This window comes from Notamacropus eugenii, chromosome 6, assembly GCF_028372415.1.
Source record: "Notamacropus eugenii isolate mMacEug1 chromosome 6, mMacEug1.pri_v2, whole genome shotgun sequence".
Lineage (NCBI taxonomy): Eukaryota > Metazoa > Chordata > Mammalia > Diprotodontia > Macropodidae > Notamacropus > Notamacropus eugenii.
Genome location: NC_092877.1, coordinates 90,123,499 through 90,141,613, shown reverse-complemented (window position 1 = coordinate 90,141,613; position 18,115 = coordinate 90,123,499). Strand labels below are relative to the sequence as shown.

At 34.8% G+C, this 18,115-nt stretch overlaps 1 protein-coding gene across 2 annotated transcripts in view; it reads left to right on the top strand.

Annotated features, from left to right (window-relative positions):
• ARAP2 (ArfGAP with RhoGAP domain, ankyrin repeat and PH domain 2) overlaps nt 1-18,115 on the top strand; it is a 228,206-nt gene that overhangs the window by 145,493 nt on the left and 64,598 nt on the right. For both annotated transcript variants that reach the window (XM_072620438.1, XM_072620439.1), the window contains exons 18-20: nt 1,731-1,929; nt 4,027-4,090; nt 17,050-17,213. In XM_072620438.1, the coding sequence (XP_072476539.1) occupies nt 1,731-1,929; nt 4,027-4,090; nt 17,050-17,213 (427 nt within the window). The remainder of the gene's footprint in view (nt 1-1,730; nt 1,930-4,026; nt 4,091-17,049; nt 17,214-18,115) is intronic.

Here is an 18,115-nt window from a genome sequence, read left to right as displayed (position 1 = left end):
GAGGTACTGCATCACACCTACCAGATTGGCTAACATGACAAAACAAGAAAATCATAAATGCTGGAGAAGATGTGGGAAAGTTGGATTCATTATTGTGGAGCTGTGAGCTAAACCAACCATTCTGGAGAGCAATTTGGAACTATGCCCAAAGGGCTGTAAAAATGTGCATACCTTTTGACTCAGCAATACAGCTTCTGGGGTTGTATCCCAAAGAGATCATATAAATGGGAAAATGACCCACATGTACAAAAATATTTGTATTTATAGCAGCTCTTTTTGTGGTGGCCATGCACTGGTAATTGAGGGGAATCAATTGGGGAATGGTTGAATAAGTTGTGGTATATGAATGTAATGAAATACCATTGTGGTATAAGAGATGATGGACAGATGGACTTCAGAAAAGCCTGGAAAGACTTTTATGAACTGATGCTGAGTCAAGTGAGCAGAACCAGGAGAGCATTATCACAGAAACAGCCAGTGTGTGATGACTGATTTTGATAGACATAGCCATTCTCAGCAATACAAGAACCTAAAACAATTCCAAAGGACTCATGATAGAAAATGCCATCCACATTCAGAGAAAGAATTATGGAGTTGGAATGCAGACTGAAACAAACTGTTTTCTTTTTTGTTTTATTTTGTTTGAGTTTTTTTTTCTTTCTCATGATTTCTCCACTTTGTTATAATTCTTCTGTCCATTATGACTAATGTGAAAATGTGTTTAATAGAAATGTATGTATAGAGCCCATATCAGATTGCATGCCGTCTTGGGGAGGGAAAGTGAAGAGAGGGACCAGAAAACTTAAAACTTATGGAAGTGAATGGTGTAAACTAAAAATAAATAAATTGTAAAAAAAATTTCTCAGTTATATAAAGACTTTTATCAAAAGATAATTTCTTGTGACATAATGTGTTAAATTATCATAATATAACGTGCATATAGCATGTTAACTAAATATATTATATAGTATACTATTTGAATATAATAGAATTTTGTGTACACAATGTATATCAACATAAATATATTAATATGCTATATATATACCATAATGTACTTCTGATTTTTCCTTTTATGGCAAACTGTCAGTGTAGAAACCTTTCTAAAAAACCTAAATTTTAACCTATCTTTAACTTAGTAGATATGCCTTAGGAAATATTTTGAGGCATTGACAGATTAAATGACTTGCCCACATTTCCACAGTAGGAAAGTGCCAGCGGGAGGTTCAACTCAGGTCTTCCTGATTTCTTGCCCATCTACTGTGCTGTTGCTCCCTCGATATTATATGTATATTAAAGAAAAATTTAAATATGTTGTTACTTCCATCTTCTTGGCATCTTGAGGCCAAGATCAATACTATTATATTAAATATTTTAGTATAACTTGACATTAATTTAGGTATTTTTGAAATCACTGTTTTTCAAGTTTTGTTATCCTTCCCACACCCCAAAGAACAAATATCTTTCTTAGTATGTCAGGAATGAATTCCAAAAGTATGTTTCTATATTGATATAATACTGCCACTTTAAAGATCAAAATTATTATAATTTTAAAATATCCCAAAGTTTTCTGCATATTAGAAGCATAAAATTTTTGTCAAAGTTTGTATTTTTTTGCTAAATGTTAGAAAGCATTTATAGATTTTTATTTTACTTTGTTTTTTCCCCACTTTTTGGAATGTGGGGTTTTTATTTTCATTAGAGTAATTTCTTCTTTATGCTTGTTTTTATAGCATTTTGTTCCCTTTGTGGCTGAAAACTTAGCAGAAGCTGAATATGAATTGATTGGTCAGTTGTACTACAAAGATTGCCATACTCTGGATCAATGGAAAAAAGGATGGTTTGCTATGGACAAATCTAGACTGCATTTTTGCCTTCAAATGGAAAATACTGAAGAAGAGTTGATGTATTTAAGGAGATTACAGGAGCTAAGTATGATTTTCCTCATTTTGTTTTTCTTAAAATGAGTTTTAATTTTTTCATGTTAAGTCAAAATCTTGAAAATAAGAGTAAGGGTGATTTATCTCTATGTTCGTAGAACTTTGGCATATTTGTTTAGCTCTAGTAAATAAATTACTTCTTGCAATGTAATAAAAATGATGGTAACTCCCAGCCCATAGCATTTTATAGGTAAAAATTACTTTCCTTGCTGCAACTCATGGAGTCTGGTATTTCCAATCGGTGGTAGATATATCCCCATTTTACAGATGAGAAAAGGTAAAGTGAGGTTAAGTGACTGTGACTGCCTCATAGTCGGTGACAAAAATGGGAATTGACATGGGATTTTAAGCTAGAATAGACACTTGTGATTATTTAAACAAATCCCTTCATTTACAGATTGAGACTATGGATTAATGAGGTTAAAGCTGTTTGACAGTATAGAATGCTAGGCCTGGTGTCTGGAGGGCCTGAGTTCAAATTTAGCTCTGTAACTGTGGGCAAGTCACTTCACTGCTGCCTTCCTCAACTTTAAAATGGGGATAGTAATAGCACCTATCTCTCAAGGTTGTTGTGAGGATGTACAATCATCTAGCACAATGTCTGGCACGTAGTAGGTTCTGTATAAGCCAATATTACTTCCTCTCTCCCTTCATTTCATAAGTAGTAGAGTCAGAATTTCAACCTAGATCCTCTAACTCCAAACCCATTTCTCTCCACTAAATGGGATAGTATTTGGTATGTGAAAGATGCAGACGTCCATATGTTATGTTATCTAGTGGTAGCCGTCACTCCTCTTGGGGACAGTTTCCTCCTGCCACACATTCCCTAATACATACCATATTTTGAAAGTCCCACCTTTAAAAGTTTTGACTTAGCATTATATAGAAACATCTTTTTACAGAAGTGAAAATGAATATAATCTGGTATTTCTATCTATCCTTTTCCTTTTACAGAACTGTTGGCTAAGATTTTTATCAGATGAAATGGTGTAAAATTGAGTGAATAATAAAATCTCAAATGTTCCTTGAAATAGTTGTTTGGTATTACATATTTTACTTTTCGAAAAATACATGTATTTTGTTAGTTCATAGGTATAAAAAGTATCCAAAAATAGAGGATAAAGTAAATTCTAAACATGCAAAGAATATATCAGGGAATAAGAAATATCCTAAAATTGATGAATATTCATTTAAAAATGAATGATACCTTTTTAAATGCTAATAATGCATACTGTGTTTAAATTTGTTGAGGGGGTGTTTGGGATGTTAAGGGAAGACGACTAGCATCTCTTGTATGAGGGCTTGCTGAGCCCTACTTTCCACCTCTGGTCTCCAAGAAGCTGTAGCATGCCCAGTAGATACCTAAACAAGACAGGGTAACCGACAGGCCTCACATCCAACAGTGAGTTAGAGAGCCGTCTGTTCTAAGCATTTGAAGACTTCCCCTGGTGGAATGGGCTCCTGAGAACAGTTTGTTCCAAGGGCCATGACGGAGGATGAAGCAGGCACTGTGGGGTGCTTAGAGCTTGGTCAGGCATCAAAGACGTCAAGGTCATCCGCTGCATGCAGGCCATCACCAATGGTCTTGACTTCTGTCTTGTCACTGGATTGCAGTGACTCTACAAGAGAGTGAGGCTGATGACTTTGTGCAACTCTGCCTCATTTAAATTCAATTCACGCACAAGACTTCACCCATGGCATCATTGGCTCTCTTCAAAAACGAAGGCAGAACAGCAAAGTTATTGGGTTAAAGTAATGTTACATGATACTATATTTATGAGTATTTCCCAGACTAGGTGCATCAGTTCTCTAAATATCTTTACCACCTTGGAAATTAATTAAGGAAATACATTGTTACAGACTCTTGATTACTTCTATTGATGGGGGAATAGGATGTCTAATTCAAATGGGCTTTACTTGTATAATGCATTTTTTATTCATATATTTGTGTGTGGGATTCTTCTGAAAGTTCTCTCAGGTCCTACTGCATCATAAAAATTTGTTATGTTTCCATGGAATAAAAATCTGTCAATTGCCTTAGCTTTTAGAAACCTATGATTTTTGTTTGTTTGGCTTTGTTTCCTTTCAGCAATCAGTACGGTGGTTCAAAATGGAGAAAAAATAGATGTCCTGCTCTTGGTTGAAAAAGGAAGGTAATGGAATCTTTTTGTACCTCAGTTATTCCACGTGGGAGGGAAGTGTGATCATTAAACCAAAGAGACTTAAACACAAAATTATTTATTATTGATACTCTACTTTTTTGGAAAATCTTACATTTTACCCTTCATAGTAAGCAGAATTCACTGAGTATAATTTAATGTCCTGTTGACTTTGTTCCCTGCTTTGATAAATTGCTTTTTCTTCCCTTTTTTATAAATACTGAACTATTAGAGACACTGGGATGAATGAACATTTACCTGAGGGCATATACCTAAACTCTTCTTTGATTTGATAAACTGATCTTTGAAACCACTTTAATTTCTTGATATTTATCTTTCTTAACATCCCTGTGACTACTTAGGCAATTTCAGCTATTAATAATTTCCTAATATCAAACAGAGAAAACTTTTCTCCAAAATTTTCAGGTTTTTTGGTAAAATCATCCTATTTACTCATGTTGCAGTGTTTGGTCATTTCTGGAATTCAATAAATAATCGTTTGTTTTGGCATTGAGGATACAGAGGCAAAAAGGAAAGTCTGCCAGGTGTGGGGAATCTGTAGCCTTGAGGCCAAATGTGGCCTTCTAGGTCCTCAAGTGTGGCCCTTTGGCAGAATCTAAACTTCACAGAACAAATCCCCTTCTTAAAAGGATTTGTTCTGTAAAACTTGGACTCGGTTAGAAGGCTGTACGCCAGGACGTAGGCCACATGTGGCTTGAGGCCTGAGGTTCTGTACCTTCAAGAAACTTACGTTCTTTCATAGGGAGAAAAAAGAAACCAACATGTGTACTTAGAAGCAAATACAGAATACATAAAAAGTAAATAGAAAATAACTTTGTGGACAGGGAGATACTAGAGATTGGTTTCTGGAAAGAACTCATGCTGTCTTGAGGTTGGAGGAAAACTTCCTCACCATCCCCCCAACTTTCCACCTTCCCCCGCCATCATCAATAACCTATTTAGTCCACTTCTAGTTAGATTCAACTCATTTTATCCCATTTGCTTTAGCTTATCTTGAGAAGATCTCTTATATACTTAGGATAGTGCTAACTCAGATTATCCAAAAACTGATCTATTTTAGATATTTTAGGCATAAATGTGAATTTGCTGTTATTTAATTTTTAGATTACTGGAACTGGGAGTGACAGACTTTCAGTTGCCATGTGGTCTTTTTAGTGATAGTGGTAGTAATGCCAAAAAATTGATATTTAAAAGAAAAGTAATTGACTCTATAAGCACTGCTGTGATTCTATCCATATGTATGTTCCATCTAATGACAAACATCTCAACTTCTCCATGACTTGATAGATGGCTTTATGAATTACTGTGATCATAAAAGTTCATCACTTAATGGCCACCTGGTGATGAACCATTGTAAACTTTGCAGGGCTGGTCCTTAGATTATAGAAAGAAATTTAGTCCATTGTGGGGCCTATGTATCTAGAAAGCATTTGGCCCTTTTAGTTTGGTACAGTCTGCCAGGGTGGATGCCTGCCATTCTAGATCCCTAAATCACCTTCATGCTATGATGAGTTATTGGAACAGGATGGTGATAGAAATAATTCTCTCTAAATAATCCTAAAATTTTAATATAATTTCTCCTAATATGTATGTTAAACATTCTTTTGTTGTACTTTTGTTCTGAAAAATTAAAGTAGCCAAGACAGACATACCCATACAAATGCCAGTGTTAAGTTTCAGGATGTTTATAATGGAAGTTGGCATGAACATGAAATTATCAGCTCTATGCTAAGTTTATAAGCCAGGCATGTCAGTAAAATATATTTTACCTTTTTATAGCCCTTCACATTCTTAATATGACAGGAAATAAAAAATACTTTACGGATCTATCTTCTGAATTCATTGAACTCTTAAAATTCTGCAGGATAGCTCCAAAATGTAGTCATTTAAATAAAACACGAATCTATCGTTATTTGTATTTAAACATCTTACATGAGTGATGGTCATTTCATTTGCATGTTTTCTCCAGCGTTATCAGTGATCTCTTCATAACTAAATCTAATGGCCTTTTTTCAGTTCTCATCCTTTCTGCAGCGTTGGGAACTCTTGGTCACCTCTTCTCACTTACTCATTCTCAAGAGTGTTGTGACCCTTCTCTTTCCTGCTTCCCCACCCAGATGTCAGGCTGTTGTTTCTTAGTCTCCTTTGCTGGATCTTCATCCAGGGTACGCCTGTTAAAGATGTTTGTCCCCCAAAAGGTTTGATCCTGGGATCTCTTTCCTTCTCCTTCTATTCTGTTTTACTTGGTGGTCTCAACTCCCATAGACTGAATTCTTTTTGCATATGATTCCCAGATTTATTTGTCTAACCTTAACTTTTCACCTGATCTATGGATCTCCATCTCTACTGAAAAATGAACAACTTGAAAGAGATGTCTTGTGGGACATCTTTTTTTGGGGGGGGGGGCGGGGAATGCAGCAACTTTATTGAAAGAAAAGTGCAATGAAATTACTCAAAAGCTTGAAAAAAATTGAGGGAATTTAGACACCTCCCCTCAAGCGTAGGACCAAATAATGGGTGGATTCTTTCTGGATGTTGTAGTCAGACAGGGTACACCCATCTTCCAGCTGCTTTCCAGCAAAGATCAATCTCCTTTGGTCTGGGGGTATGCCTTCTTTGTCTTGGATCTTTGCCTTGACATTCTCAGTGGTGTCACTGGGCTCTACTTCAAGGGTGATGGTCTTGCCAGTCAAGGTCTTCACAAAGATTTGCATTGTCAAGCAGTGGCAACGGCAACACACACTGAACAACGGAGTCAACTCCTATCCTTGGCAGGTCTTGTGGGACATCTTAAACTCAATGTGTCCAAAGCTGAAACTACTTATCTTTCCCTCAAAATCTGTCCTTATTGCTCTGAAGGGTGCCATCCTTCTCTTCTCCCAGTCCCCAGTCTCTCAAGCTAGGTGTCATCATCACTTCCCCAGTTTCCAGTCAGTTGTTAAGTCCTGACTTCCTTTGTAACATTTCTCATATACACCTGTCTTCTGACAGTGCTACCACACTGGACTGGATCCTCATCGCCCAATACCAGGACTATTACAGTAGCCCTCTGCTTAATATCAAGACTTGCCCCACACCAGCCCATTCTCCACTCAGCTGTCAGATTGATCTCCCTAAAGCCCAGTTCTGACTTTGCTGTCCCCCTAGTCAGTCAATTCTAGTGGCTCTCAGTGCTGGCTTTTAAAGCCATCAATAATTTGGATACTTCTTACCTTTTCAGTTTTCTTATTCCTTATTGACCTGGATGTACTCTGCAGTGACACGGTCATAGTCAATAAACGTTTATTAAGAACCTATTGTATACACAGCTCCTGCCTTCCTCTCTGATAGGGCAAGACTGCACATAAAAGGAAGCTGAAAAGCAGGAAGGGGAAAAGGGGAGGGTAACCAACACAGGTGCCTAATGGAGACTCTCTTCCTGATGTGACACTCTTCCTGACTGGTCATTTTTACAGGTGTCCACCATGCCTAGAATTTCCTCCCTTCTCATCTCATTCTCTGAGCTTTCCTACCTTCCTTCATGTTTTAGCTAAGGTTCTACCTTGTACAAGGAGCCCTCCTAGTCCTCCTTAACCTTAATGCCTTCCCTCTGACATTGTCTCCTTGTATCCTGTTAATACAAAGTTGTTTGCGTGTCATCTCCCCTCATAGATGAGCCTCTGTAGTAGGGATTTTTTTCTTTCTAGCATGCCTTTGTATCCCTATCATTTAGCACAATGCCTGGCATGTAGGAGACAATAAATACTTATTAAAGTGTTTGCTGGCTATATTTTCCAGCCTATTGTGCAAAAAAGATTTCTGAAGTTTTAGAATTTAAATTTTTCAAGATAGTATATTATGGGGGTAGGGAAAGAAAGGAGCAATCATTTTAGATGATTTTAGAAGATGGTCCATTATACGCCTAGAACATATTTCCTAAATCTGTTTGAATAGTGTTTATAATGTATCTGTCCAGCAAAAGGCAAAGAAAGAAGGAAAGAAAGAGAGAAAGAAAGAAAGAAAAAGGAGGAAAGGAAGAAAGAAAAAGAAAAGAGAAAGAGCAAATTAAGCTTTCCTTTATCTTTTTGTCTGGTTATTCAGTTTGTTTCCAAGTTAGACAAAATATTATAACTCAAGACTAATCAAAGTGGTATCATCATTAATCATACACCTTAATGATTTGAAATGAACATTTATGGGTGTAACATTTTTATGATGCATATTAGTGTTTTCCCTATTTAATTGTACTAATAAACCCATAAAAATAGATGAAAGTCTCTGAACAGCTGCCTGTCTACATTTATGGAATATTTATACTTATAATACTCAGGCTTAAATGAAACTGTAATCTCATTACTGTGGCTATTCCGTCTAGTAATTCAGATTGCAATCCATTCCTGTCCATACTGAGTAACTCTTGTCCATGCACTGTCATGAATTTATCACACATTAACCTAACATAGTAGGGACTTTCCACAATTTCTCTTGACATTGTGAGGAAACTTATGCTTTCTGTCAGTTGGTTATTACTGGTACTCATCATGTGCAGTCTTGTTTAAACATCTTATTCACCATTTCTTGGTAATTTCTTGTGTACAAGGTATTACAACCTGTTCACACTCATTGTCTGCTTGTCTGTTTTCAATTGCATCTATTTGATTCCTTCGAATGCTATAATGTTCCTTGACTTATAGCCACACAACAACATTGGTGGGATATTGGCATTAAAAGAATGGATCTTGGTTTCAAGTACGTTGGAGTACCTTAGTAGTTTCCCAAGGGTAATCCAGTCTTCTCTCCTATTATGCAGGATATGTTTGCATTCTTTGTTCAAGATTTTTAGATTGGATGAACTTTTTAGGTTTTCCCTTCAACTGTATTTCATAAGCCAGTAGGCATTTTTCATTCCCTTGTTTTGGGTAGTTAAGCCAGACTCTTTAATATCTTCATGATCTCAATTGGGAGACGAATGGATTGATAGATGGTTAACTAGCTAGTTGGTAAATAAAATTTTGGGGGCCAGTCATTAGTTCCTGCCCTCAAGGAGCTTGCTGATGATGGAAGGCAAAAAACACATAAAGAGTTCTAAAAGGTATGCGTATGTTGGATGGTGGGCATAGCATGATGGGAATATGGCCATGTGGATATGACCAAGAAATGGCAGGGAAGCATGGGCCAGGGCAAGATAAGGTAAAGCTCAACTATCAGAGCTTTGAGAGCCTGATGTTTCGGAGCTATGATCTAAGGTTTCATTGGAGAGAAATGGGGAAATGAGGATGGGGGCTTCAGTGGAGCCAGTGTGGTATGGAGATATCTAGGAAGGTTGCCCTACAACATTTTAGGGATTGCTATAGTGAGCAAAACATTATCCACAAACCAGCAGCTTTTTAACAGCCTTATCATCTTTACTTGAGCCCTGTGCTAGATTTCTTCCTTAACAGTGCTAAATAATTTTGGCAAGCATGTGGGCTCTCATTCACGGACTTCCTTAGTAGTAGTGATCAGATATTCATTGAACAAGGTTTTCTCCTTTGTAATATCTTTCAAGGAATTTTATGTAATTTTGGAAACATACATGGGAGGCAACTTATTGGAAAAGAAGCGTTGTTTCTACCTTAAATCTATTGGGCTACCAAATCCATTTTAAAATAATCAACAAATAATTCACATAATTTGTGCAGTAGGATCTTATCTTCTCTATATCTTTCTTTCAATTATGTGATGATAAAGATGTAGTCTGCTTTGAAATATTACTTGCCAGACCTTGTCTCTTCCCTTCTAATATGTTCATCAAAAGTGCTCAGTGGTGTGTAGAGTATTCCCACAAGCATATTGTATGGATAAATGAATGAAAAAAAGCATTTATTTTAAGTGTTTAATCTGTGCTGTACACTGAGGAAATAAGCGGAAACAGTTCCTCCTCTCAAGGAGCTCATGTTCTCCTGTTAGGGAGTGACTCGATTAGACATATGCTTCAGGAAAATCATTTGGGCAGCTTGGTAATGCAGTGAGTAGGAGGTTTTTGCAATAGGCCAGGTAAGACCGTATGTGATTATTTAAGGAGAAAGAAAAGGACAGGATTGAGAGGTCTATAGATGAATGGATAGTTAGATAGATGTCCAGAAGTGAAAATAAAAATATTTATAAAATAATTTTGATCTTACAGATCCTGAGCTGGAGAATTACTGAGAAAATTTTCTCTTTAAGATTTAAGTTGTATAGATTTTAAAAGATTAAGTAAAAATTAGACTTGATTCGTCATGATCCACATGAAAATCAAGTATGAAAAGAGAAATATTCTTGCCAATCTTATTTGTAAATCCCTCTCTTATTTTAGAAATTAATTTCTGGAATGTAAGGAAAGGGTGTTAGAGTTATTACTACTGGTGATGATGTCAACTGAAATTTTAGTTAATGCAGCTATCAATTATTCATAATAATGGAGGCAGATGATACATTTGTGTGTGAAAGAGAGAGGGAAAAAGGAGAAGAGATAATGTGAATAATTTGGAACTCACAGATAACCCAAAATTCACACCAACTATTTCTTAGTTTCCTTCTTTTCCCAGCTCTTATGCCAATTGGATACAAGAAGCAAAATTGAGTCTGCATTTCACCTTTTCCTCCCTGCTCCTGCCTACTCTTTGTTGGAGGTGCTAATGAGTAGTAAAGTGGCTAAAAGCTGGCAGCTGTATTGCAAATGAGGTAGCTAATTCATAAACTGGAAATCAGTAGGGGCTAGAATAATCAAAGTTAGGATATAGTCTAGTTTTTTTCGGGTTCGCATTTCTTCCCCAGATACATATATGTCAGTGCCTTCAGACAGAATAATATTGCAATAATATTTTTCGCTTATAGAGCACTTTTGCTTCTAAAAGCTCCAAACAGAAGGCATTCCAGATGGTATCTCTTTAATGTGTACTCTTTGTTTTTAAAAGTATTATTTTGGAAAATAAACCTTTGTTGCTTACCCTTAAGGGTTTCTGACTGCTATTTGAAACCTTAGTAAAAAGGCTAGGATGTTACTTTCATGTTTGTCTGTTAACCTTTAGGTGTCTTTTGTATGAAAATATACCTATGAATTTGCTTAAGTGTTCTGGGTCTCTGTGCTCAGCTGTAAAATAATATGGTGGAATCTGATGATATTTCTGGTTCCTTCTAGCTCTGAATCTTGTGACTTATTATAGTTCAGCTAGAAGTTTTGACAGAGATTATTTTAGACCTTCAAGATCAAATGCTGCATATCACTAGAAATCAGAGTTGTGTTTCTTGCTTTGGCATTTTCAAAGAATCACAAAAACCCTCTTTTAACCATTTGAAAAAGAACTGCTGAAATTCGTCTCTGTTTATACAGCTCCCAGCAGCCCTTCATGTTTGGTAACCATGGGATTTCTAATTTGGTAAACAAATCTATTACTATGCTTTAGCTGAAAGGGCATTATGTTGTAATCAAGAAATGAATGCCTCAGCATGTGTTTGGAGAAGCACAAAAGATGACTTTTTAAAAATCTGTGGTTGACCTGTGATAAAGCCTAATATATTTGATGGTTATGGGGGTCAAATATACTTAAATTTTATTTATAAATTTCATTCATAATGAATGAAATCAACATGTTCTTAATATATTTCATTATGATGAGGGTTAGACAGCATTTATTGCTAGGATTTCAGTCCCTTTCAAAACTTATTTTATATTTCAGAAGCAGAAATGGTAGCAAGTCTCTTGAGGCCAAATTTTCTAAAAGTAATTTCTAAATGGTGCATATAATTGCAAGTTAAACAGTAGCTAATTCCCCATGATGTGAACTTGACTGCTGAGGTGACTTTTTCAACATTTTATGTTTAGAGACCATTTTATGTAAAAGTTACCAAGATAAATTGATTTTTTTCCAACTAAGCTTTATGAAGTAAGAGTGATTGAGCAGAGGGACATTATGAAATGGACTTCATATTAACTGGAATGACAGGTAATAATTGGTTACTTAACATGACTTGCATGTATGAAAGTATATTTATTTCAGACCTCTGCTGTAGTTCTACTTTATAGCTCTTCATGGAATGATCAATTCCCAAAGGATTTGGTAGTAAAAACAAAAACAAACCCCAAGGAAATGAATAAAACTTTCACTAGATCCAACCAAGTTAGACTTAAGATGTGAACTGTGTTGGATTGCATATTGTTGTCCAAAGCGTAGTCTAGTTGAAAGAGATTCTTCACCAGAAGTTTTGCTATCAAGTCATAGGATCAAAAATTTATAGCTGGAAGGAACTTTGGAGACTTTGAAATCAAAGTCTCTCATTTTGTAGAGGAAGAAATTGAGTCCCAGATAGGTTAAGTGCCTTGCCTAAGATAATAAAAACACTTTGAGATTTGTAAAGCGCTTTACAAATATTATCTTATTGGATCCTCATAAGAACCATAGGAGGTTGTTTTACAGATGAGGAAGCTGAGGCAGAAAGGTTAAATGACTTGTCTGGGATCACAAAGCTAGTAAGTATCTGAGACCAAATATGAACTGAGGACTTCTGACTCCAGGTCTAATTTTGTGTTCACTGCCTCAGCTATCCTGATTCCTCATCCCTTATTCCATGCTTTGGCCATGGTCACTCCTAAAGACTGTATACTAAATTGTAGAAATTTTGTGATCTGTTATCATGGAAGAGCATTCTCTTTGAGATTATCAGATAGCTAATGATTTTGGGTGTGCATATTAAATATCCTGCTGCTTTGTTAAAGCTTCGCAGTCTGAATTATTTTTACTTGACTCTCTAGAGATCTTTATGCAGACCATCATATCATCTGCAGTTCCTCTTTGCTTATACTTAATTGATCAATTTTTGCCCTATAATTATAGGTGGCATTTCTAGACTATATTAAATAATCATGATGTTAACGGACACCTTTACTTCCCTCCAGATCTTATTAGAAAGCTTTTATTTAATTTCCATTACCCATAATACTGGCTCTTGGATGCTATTTATCATTTTAAGAAAAAGTAATTTATCCTTTACTTCCTTTAGAGTGTGTGTGTGTGTAATAGAAATGAGTTTGATATTTTGGCCAATCTCATTTCTGTGTCTATTAAGTTAACCCTTATTTTGATTTTTTATTAAGAATATGCTCCATTAAGTTAATAGTTTTCCTGATATTGAACCAAAATGGCAATCTAGCTATAAATCATACCTGATAATTGTGAACACTCCCTGTTATGTGTTGTGGTAAACTCTTTGATAATATTTCATCTGTATTTTTTGCCATGATATTCATTAGAGATATTGATCTGTAGTTTTCTTTCTCTGTTTTATCTGTACCTAGCTTTGGCATCAAGACTATATTTATATTATAAAAGGAATTTGGTAAAATACCTTCTTTTCCAGTTTCTGCACACAATTCATTTAGTATTAGAATTAGTTTTTGCATGTTTGATGGACCTCTTTTATAAATCCCTCTGGTCCTGGTAATTTTTTTTTTTTTTGGGTGGGGGTAAAGTAGGTGAGTTCATTTTTGACTCATTCAGTTTTTTGTTTTGTGACTGGTTTATTTAAATTATCTGTGTTATATTTTAAACTTGATGTCTTTCATATACATTCATCCATTTGACTTAAATTGTCCATTTTGCAGGGAGATAGGAGAATAGTTTTCAATCATTTCCTAAATTGCTTTTTCATTTATTATAATTTCTTTTTTTTCCTGAAAGTGGCAAGTTGGTTTTCCTATTTCTTTTTCTATGCTAGATCGTGATGTTATACAGTAATTTTTTCTTTTAATTTTGTTAATATCTTCTTTGATTTTTATTAATTTTTATAGGGTTTGAGTTTGTTTTCCAATTTTTCTGGTTTCTTACTCAATTAATGCATTCTTTGTCTTCTTTTTTTTTTGCTGATGAAAAGATACAGATATATAAAATTTCCTTTTAAGATTGCTTTTGGTCGAAATTTTGCTATTATCCCTTTTCCCCACTTGGATTCATGAATTCTATAGAGTTAAGTTATTTATTCTCCATCTAATTTTTGATCTGTTTTTAATGACCCTTTGTAAAATGTAATTTTATAAAGTGCAGTTTTTGGTAATAATTGTATTTAACGGTTCTGCTTTTCTTTACTTGTTGATGAGATTTATATGCCCTGATTTTTATTAAAGTGACATGTTAGCTGAAAAAATACATTATATATACTTAAGATACACATCCATTATTTTCTGTACCTATCTTGTAATTATTAACAGATGTAATATCAAAATGTTTCCAAAATTTTTCTTCAAGTCTGTAACTTCTTTCTTATGTATATTTTGGTTAGATTTATCCAAATCTGAAAGATATATATATATATATATGTGTGTGTGTGTATATATATATATATATATATATATATATACACACACACACACACACACACACACACACACATATGTTGAACTGCTCAATTCTTATAGTTTTACTATTTCCTCATAAATTTATTAGGTTTTTCTCTATTGGATGCTTAGTCTTTAGTGACATATATAAGTAATGTATTGATATTCTTTGTCTTTTAATCAAATTCATTTTCACTGTTGCCTAGTCTGGGATCATTATATTTGTGCCCTTTCTTTTTTGAATTTAGCTAAAGAATAATAGATTTTCCTTCTGGCCATTATCTTAACTGTGTGTTTCTTATAAATTTCTTATTGCTAAATTCTTCTTTCTGCCAGCCATCCTTTCATATTTTATCAGGGCGTTCTTCCTTTTCATATTCATAGTTAGGATTGCTAAATATATGTGTGTATTTCTCTATCCTGTCTCTTTAAACATTTTGTTTTATTTAGTACCCTAAAGAAAAGGAGGACTGTACTTACTACCAGAGCTCTTTGTTGCACCCTATCGCCTTCCATTCTACTCCTCTTCTCCTACCCAAACCCTGATTTTGAGGTAGCTTACCCTAAATCTAAACTCATTCTTATTTTCTTTCATGTTCCATTCTCTGAAAATGCAATTATTGTCTCATCCCTTTGTTAAACTGTTTTATTTCTTAATCCCCCTTTTCTCTCTCCCTAGGTGCCACTGAGTTTAACATATTTCTGTTTCAAATACTTTCTGTGTATTCAACCATTCTTTGTCCAATTCAGATGAAGTTGCAATTTATATATTAACCTTTCTGTCCTTTCCTCCACATTTGTATAGTTTTCTTCTTGAGTATCTTTATTATTTGAAAGATTAAATTCTGTATCACATAGCACTTGTTCTTTGATCTCATTCTGTACATTGTTAGAAGATACCTTTTCCCCTATTAAAAAGGGGAGAAAAGCCTAATGAACCATAAGATTGTTAAAAACATGAGCTTCATTGAACATTTTTGCTTCAAATCTTTATTCCTTGACTTTCTCACCTTTGCCTGGCTTTGGCTTCTCATGTGGTTGAATTTAACTTTATATCCATTTTGTTCTGCGTGTATCCCAAGCTTCCATAAACCCTTAGATCCAATAGCAGTGGGTTAGTGCTTTTCTTATGACATTTTTCATATACTGCTTTACATTACAGATCTTTGTAGAAATTCCTGAACTGTCCTCCCCACATTTAGCTTGTAAACTCTTCTAAGGCATAAAGTGTGTCATCTGCATCTTTGTGACCTCTACAGAGTTTTCATAAAGTAGGTGCTTGTTATTGTTCCTTTGGTGATATAAAAATGAAACCCACTTTCTGCTCTAGAGTTAATTTATTGAAATAACTTTTCAGTCTTTTATTATCGGGTATCATGCATTTCTTTGGGAACGTCATAGGCATCATTTGGCATATTCACAGGATCACTTACCTTGAATTCACAATGTCCAACTCAATTTCCATTGACATATTTTTTGACAATATTCTAACTGGTATGGTATTTGGATAAGCTTCATAGAGGGCAGTTTCTTACCAGACATTATTAAACCCGAAGTAACGACTGCACTGAATGGCATGATATTTTAAGATTTACTCTCTGACAGTGTCAGTGATTCAGAAGTTAACTTGTCTCCAGTCATTTCTGTCATTCAGTAGTATGTAAGCAGACAGTTAAATCTCTCATCACCAGGCATTCCACTTGACTAGAAATAAAATGGAAAGTTGGAAACTGTCACAGTTAATTCAAGAGTTATACAGATATTAGAGGATTGGCATTATTTTTTAAATACCTGACTTTAGTTTCTGAAGCAGTCACACACTCTACTTTCCTACACCAACAGTGTTGTAAATACTGCCACCTAGATTTAGATCCAGGAATCTCAAATAAAAAAACTGGATGGATGGGAATCAGAGAATGGATTTTTCAGGGAGAATTTTCATCTCATGCTTTCTTATTCTGACCTCATCCTAAACTGCTGAACACAATGCGAGATCTAATTTTTGCTTCATTTTTCTTTGAAATGAAAAACTTGCATATTTTGCTTTGGATAGGAGGGCATACCCATATTTGATTCAATTTAATGACAAGGGAGATCTGTATTTAAGGTAAGAAAATAAATGATGTAAGAAAAATGGAAAAGAATGGAGAAGTTGGGTAGAATTTTCAAGGAGTTAAATGATGTCAATCTTCAGAAAGACTTTGCCCAAAGCTCGTATTATGGCCCCTAAAATGAAAATAAAATAGTCAAATTAAAATAGGAATTAAAATTAAAACTTGTAGTTGTAATTCAAGAAGATAGAACTAAACAAATGAATGACGAGAGTATGCTGTAGTGAAAAGCTTTCCAAAGTCCATTTGTATTCCCTTCTCTTGGTCAAACTCAGGCAGAACCCATCCGTAATAGATGAAGAATATGCTGTTGAGTCTAAAATGAATTTAGTATATTTGATTTCAGTCTCATCATTTATATGTTTTCATTTATTTTCCTTTGATTCCTGTGCTGAAATTTTAATATCATTTAGAATTATTTCTTATAGCTTTTCTAAAAGAATCACTCTCATTAACAAAAATTCCCTTTCATATGTTCCTGAACTTTGCAGAACATTATACATCCATGGTCATACTAAGTTGGATTTCACAGTCTGGCATACTGCAATTGAAAAAGCTGCAGGTACAGATGGTAATGCATTACAAGACCAGCAGCTCAGCAAAAACGACGTTCCCATTATAGTGAACAGCTGTATAGCATTTGTTACACAGTATGGTAAGTATTTCTGAGATCTTTTTCAACTCATGATGTCATTCTTATCATTTGTAAGTAGTGCCCCAGTTGGAGTAGATTAATGTACTTGTGTTTGAAAAAGGCACCCAAGAAAAATGGAGATGCTGTTGATTTTCATCCATTGATTTTTCCCCCTAAACTCATTCAAAGTATGAAATGTAACTTGAAATTTTCGTTTGTTTTTTTTCTCTCTCCTTTTTAAAATTTTTGGTAAATTGTTCCAAGAAAATGTTTTAAGAGTGATAGAGGATAAAATAGGCATTTGAGTATAGGTTCAAATTGTTTCTCTGGGTGCTAATATTCACTATGGCTCTGTCACTTTTTAAAGTGTTTTCAGAAGTGTTAATTCTGATACTTCAGAACAGAAAAGATTTAATTTTCAATAGATATATATGTTGATGATAGGGTAATTGTACAACAGAGTGAAAAGTTCCTTTTTTTTTTGTCTCTTAAACAGTTTCATGATTTTGAGTCAAATGTTTATCTAGCATTCTTGGTATTGTTCAAGAAAAAAAAAAGTTGAATGTTACATTTGGCTTATTTGTAAAGATAATTTTTAGCAGGAGGTTTGCCTTATTTCAGACCTTCTTAATCTATTTCTCTATGCTTTGACTAGATTATAGCATGTAGTTATGATTAAATACTCTATATACTCTCCACAAACACATTCTCTGTTGCCTTCTCTCTGTGTAAAAATGGTCCTGGATTCTCAGAGGTCACACTAGAAAATTAACAGCTTTTGCAAGTGCTACCATGGTAGAAAAGCTTTAAGCGAGATACTTCATGTCCAGGGACTAATCTGGCTAAGAATAAGAGGTTGGCCATGGGGTGTTGAGTTTTGTGACCATGACAACCCACTAACAAAGAAAAATACAAAATTGATT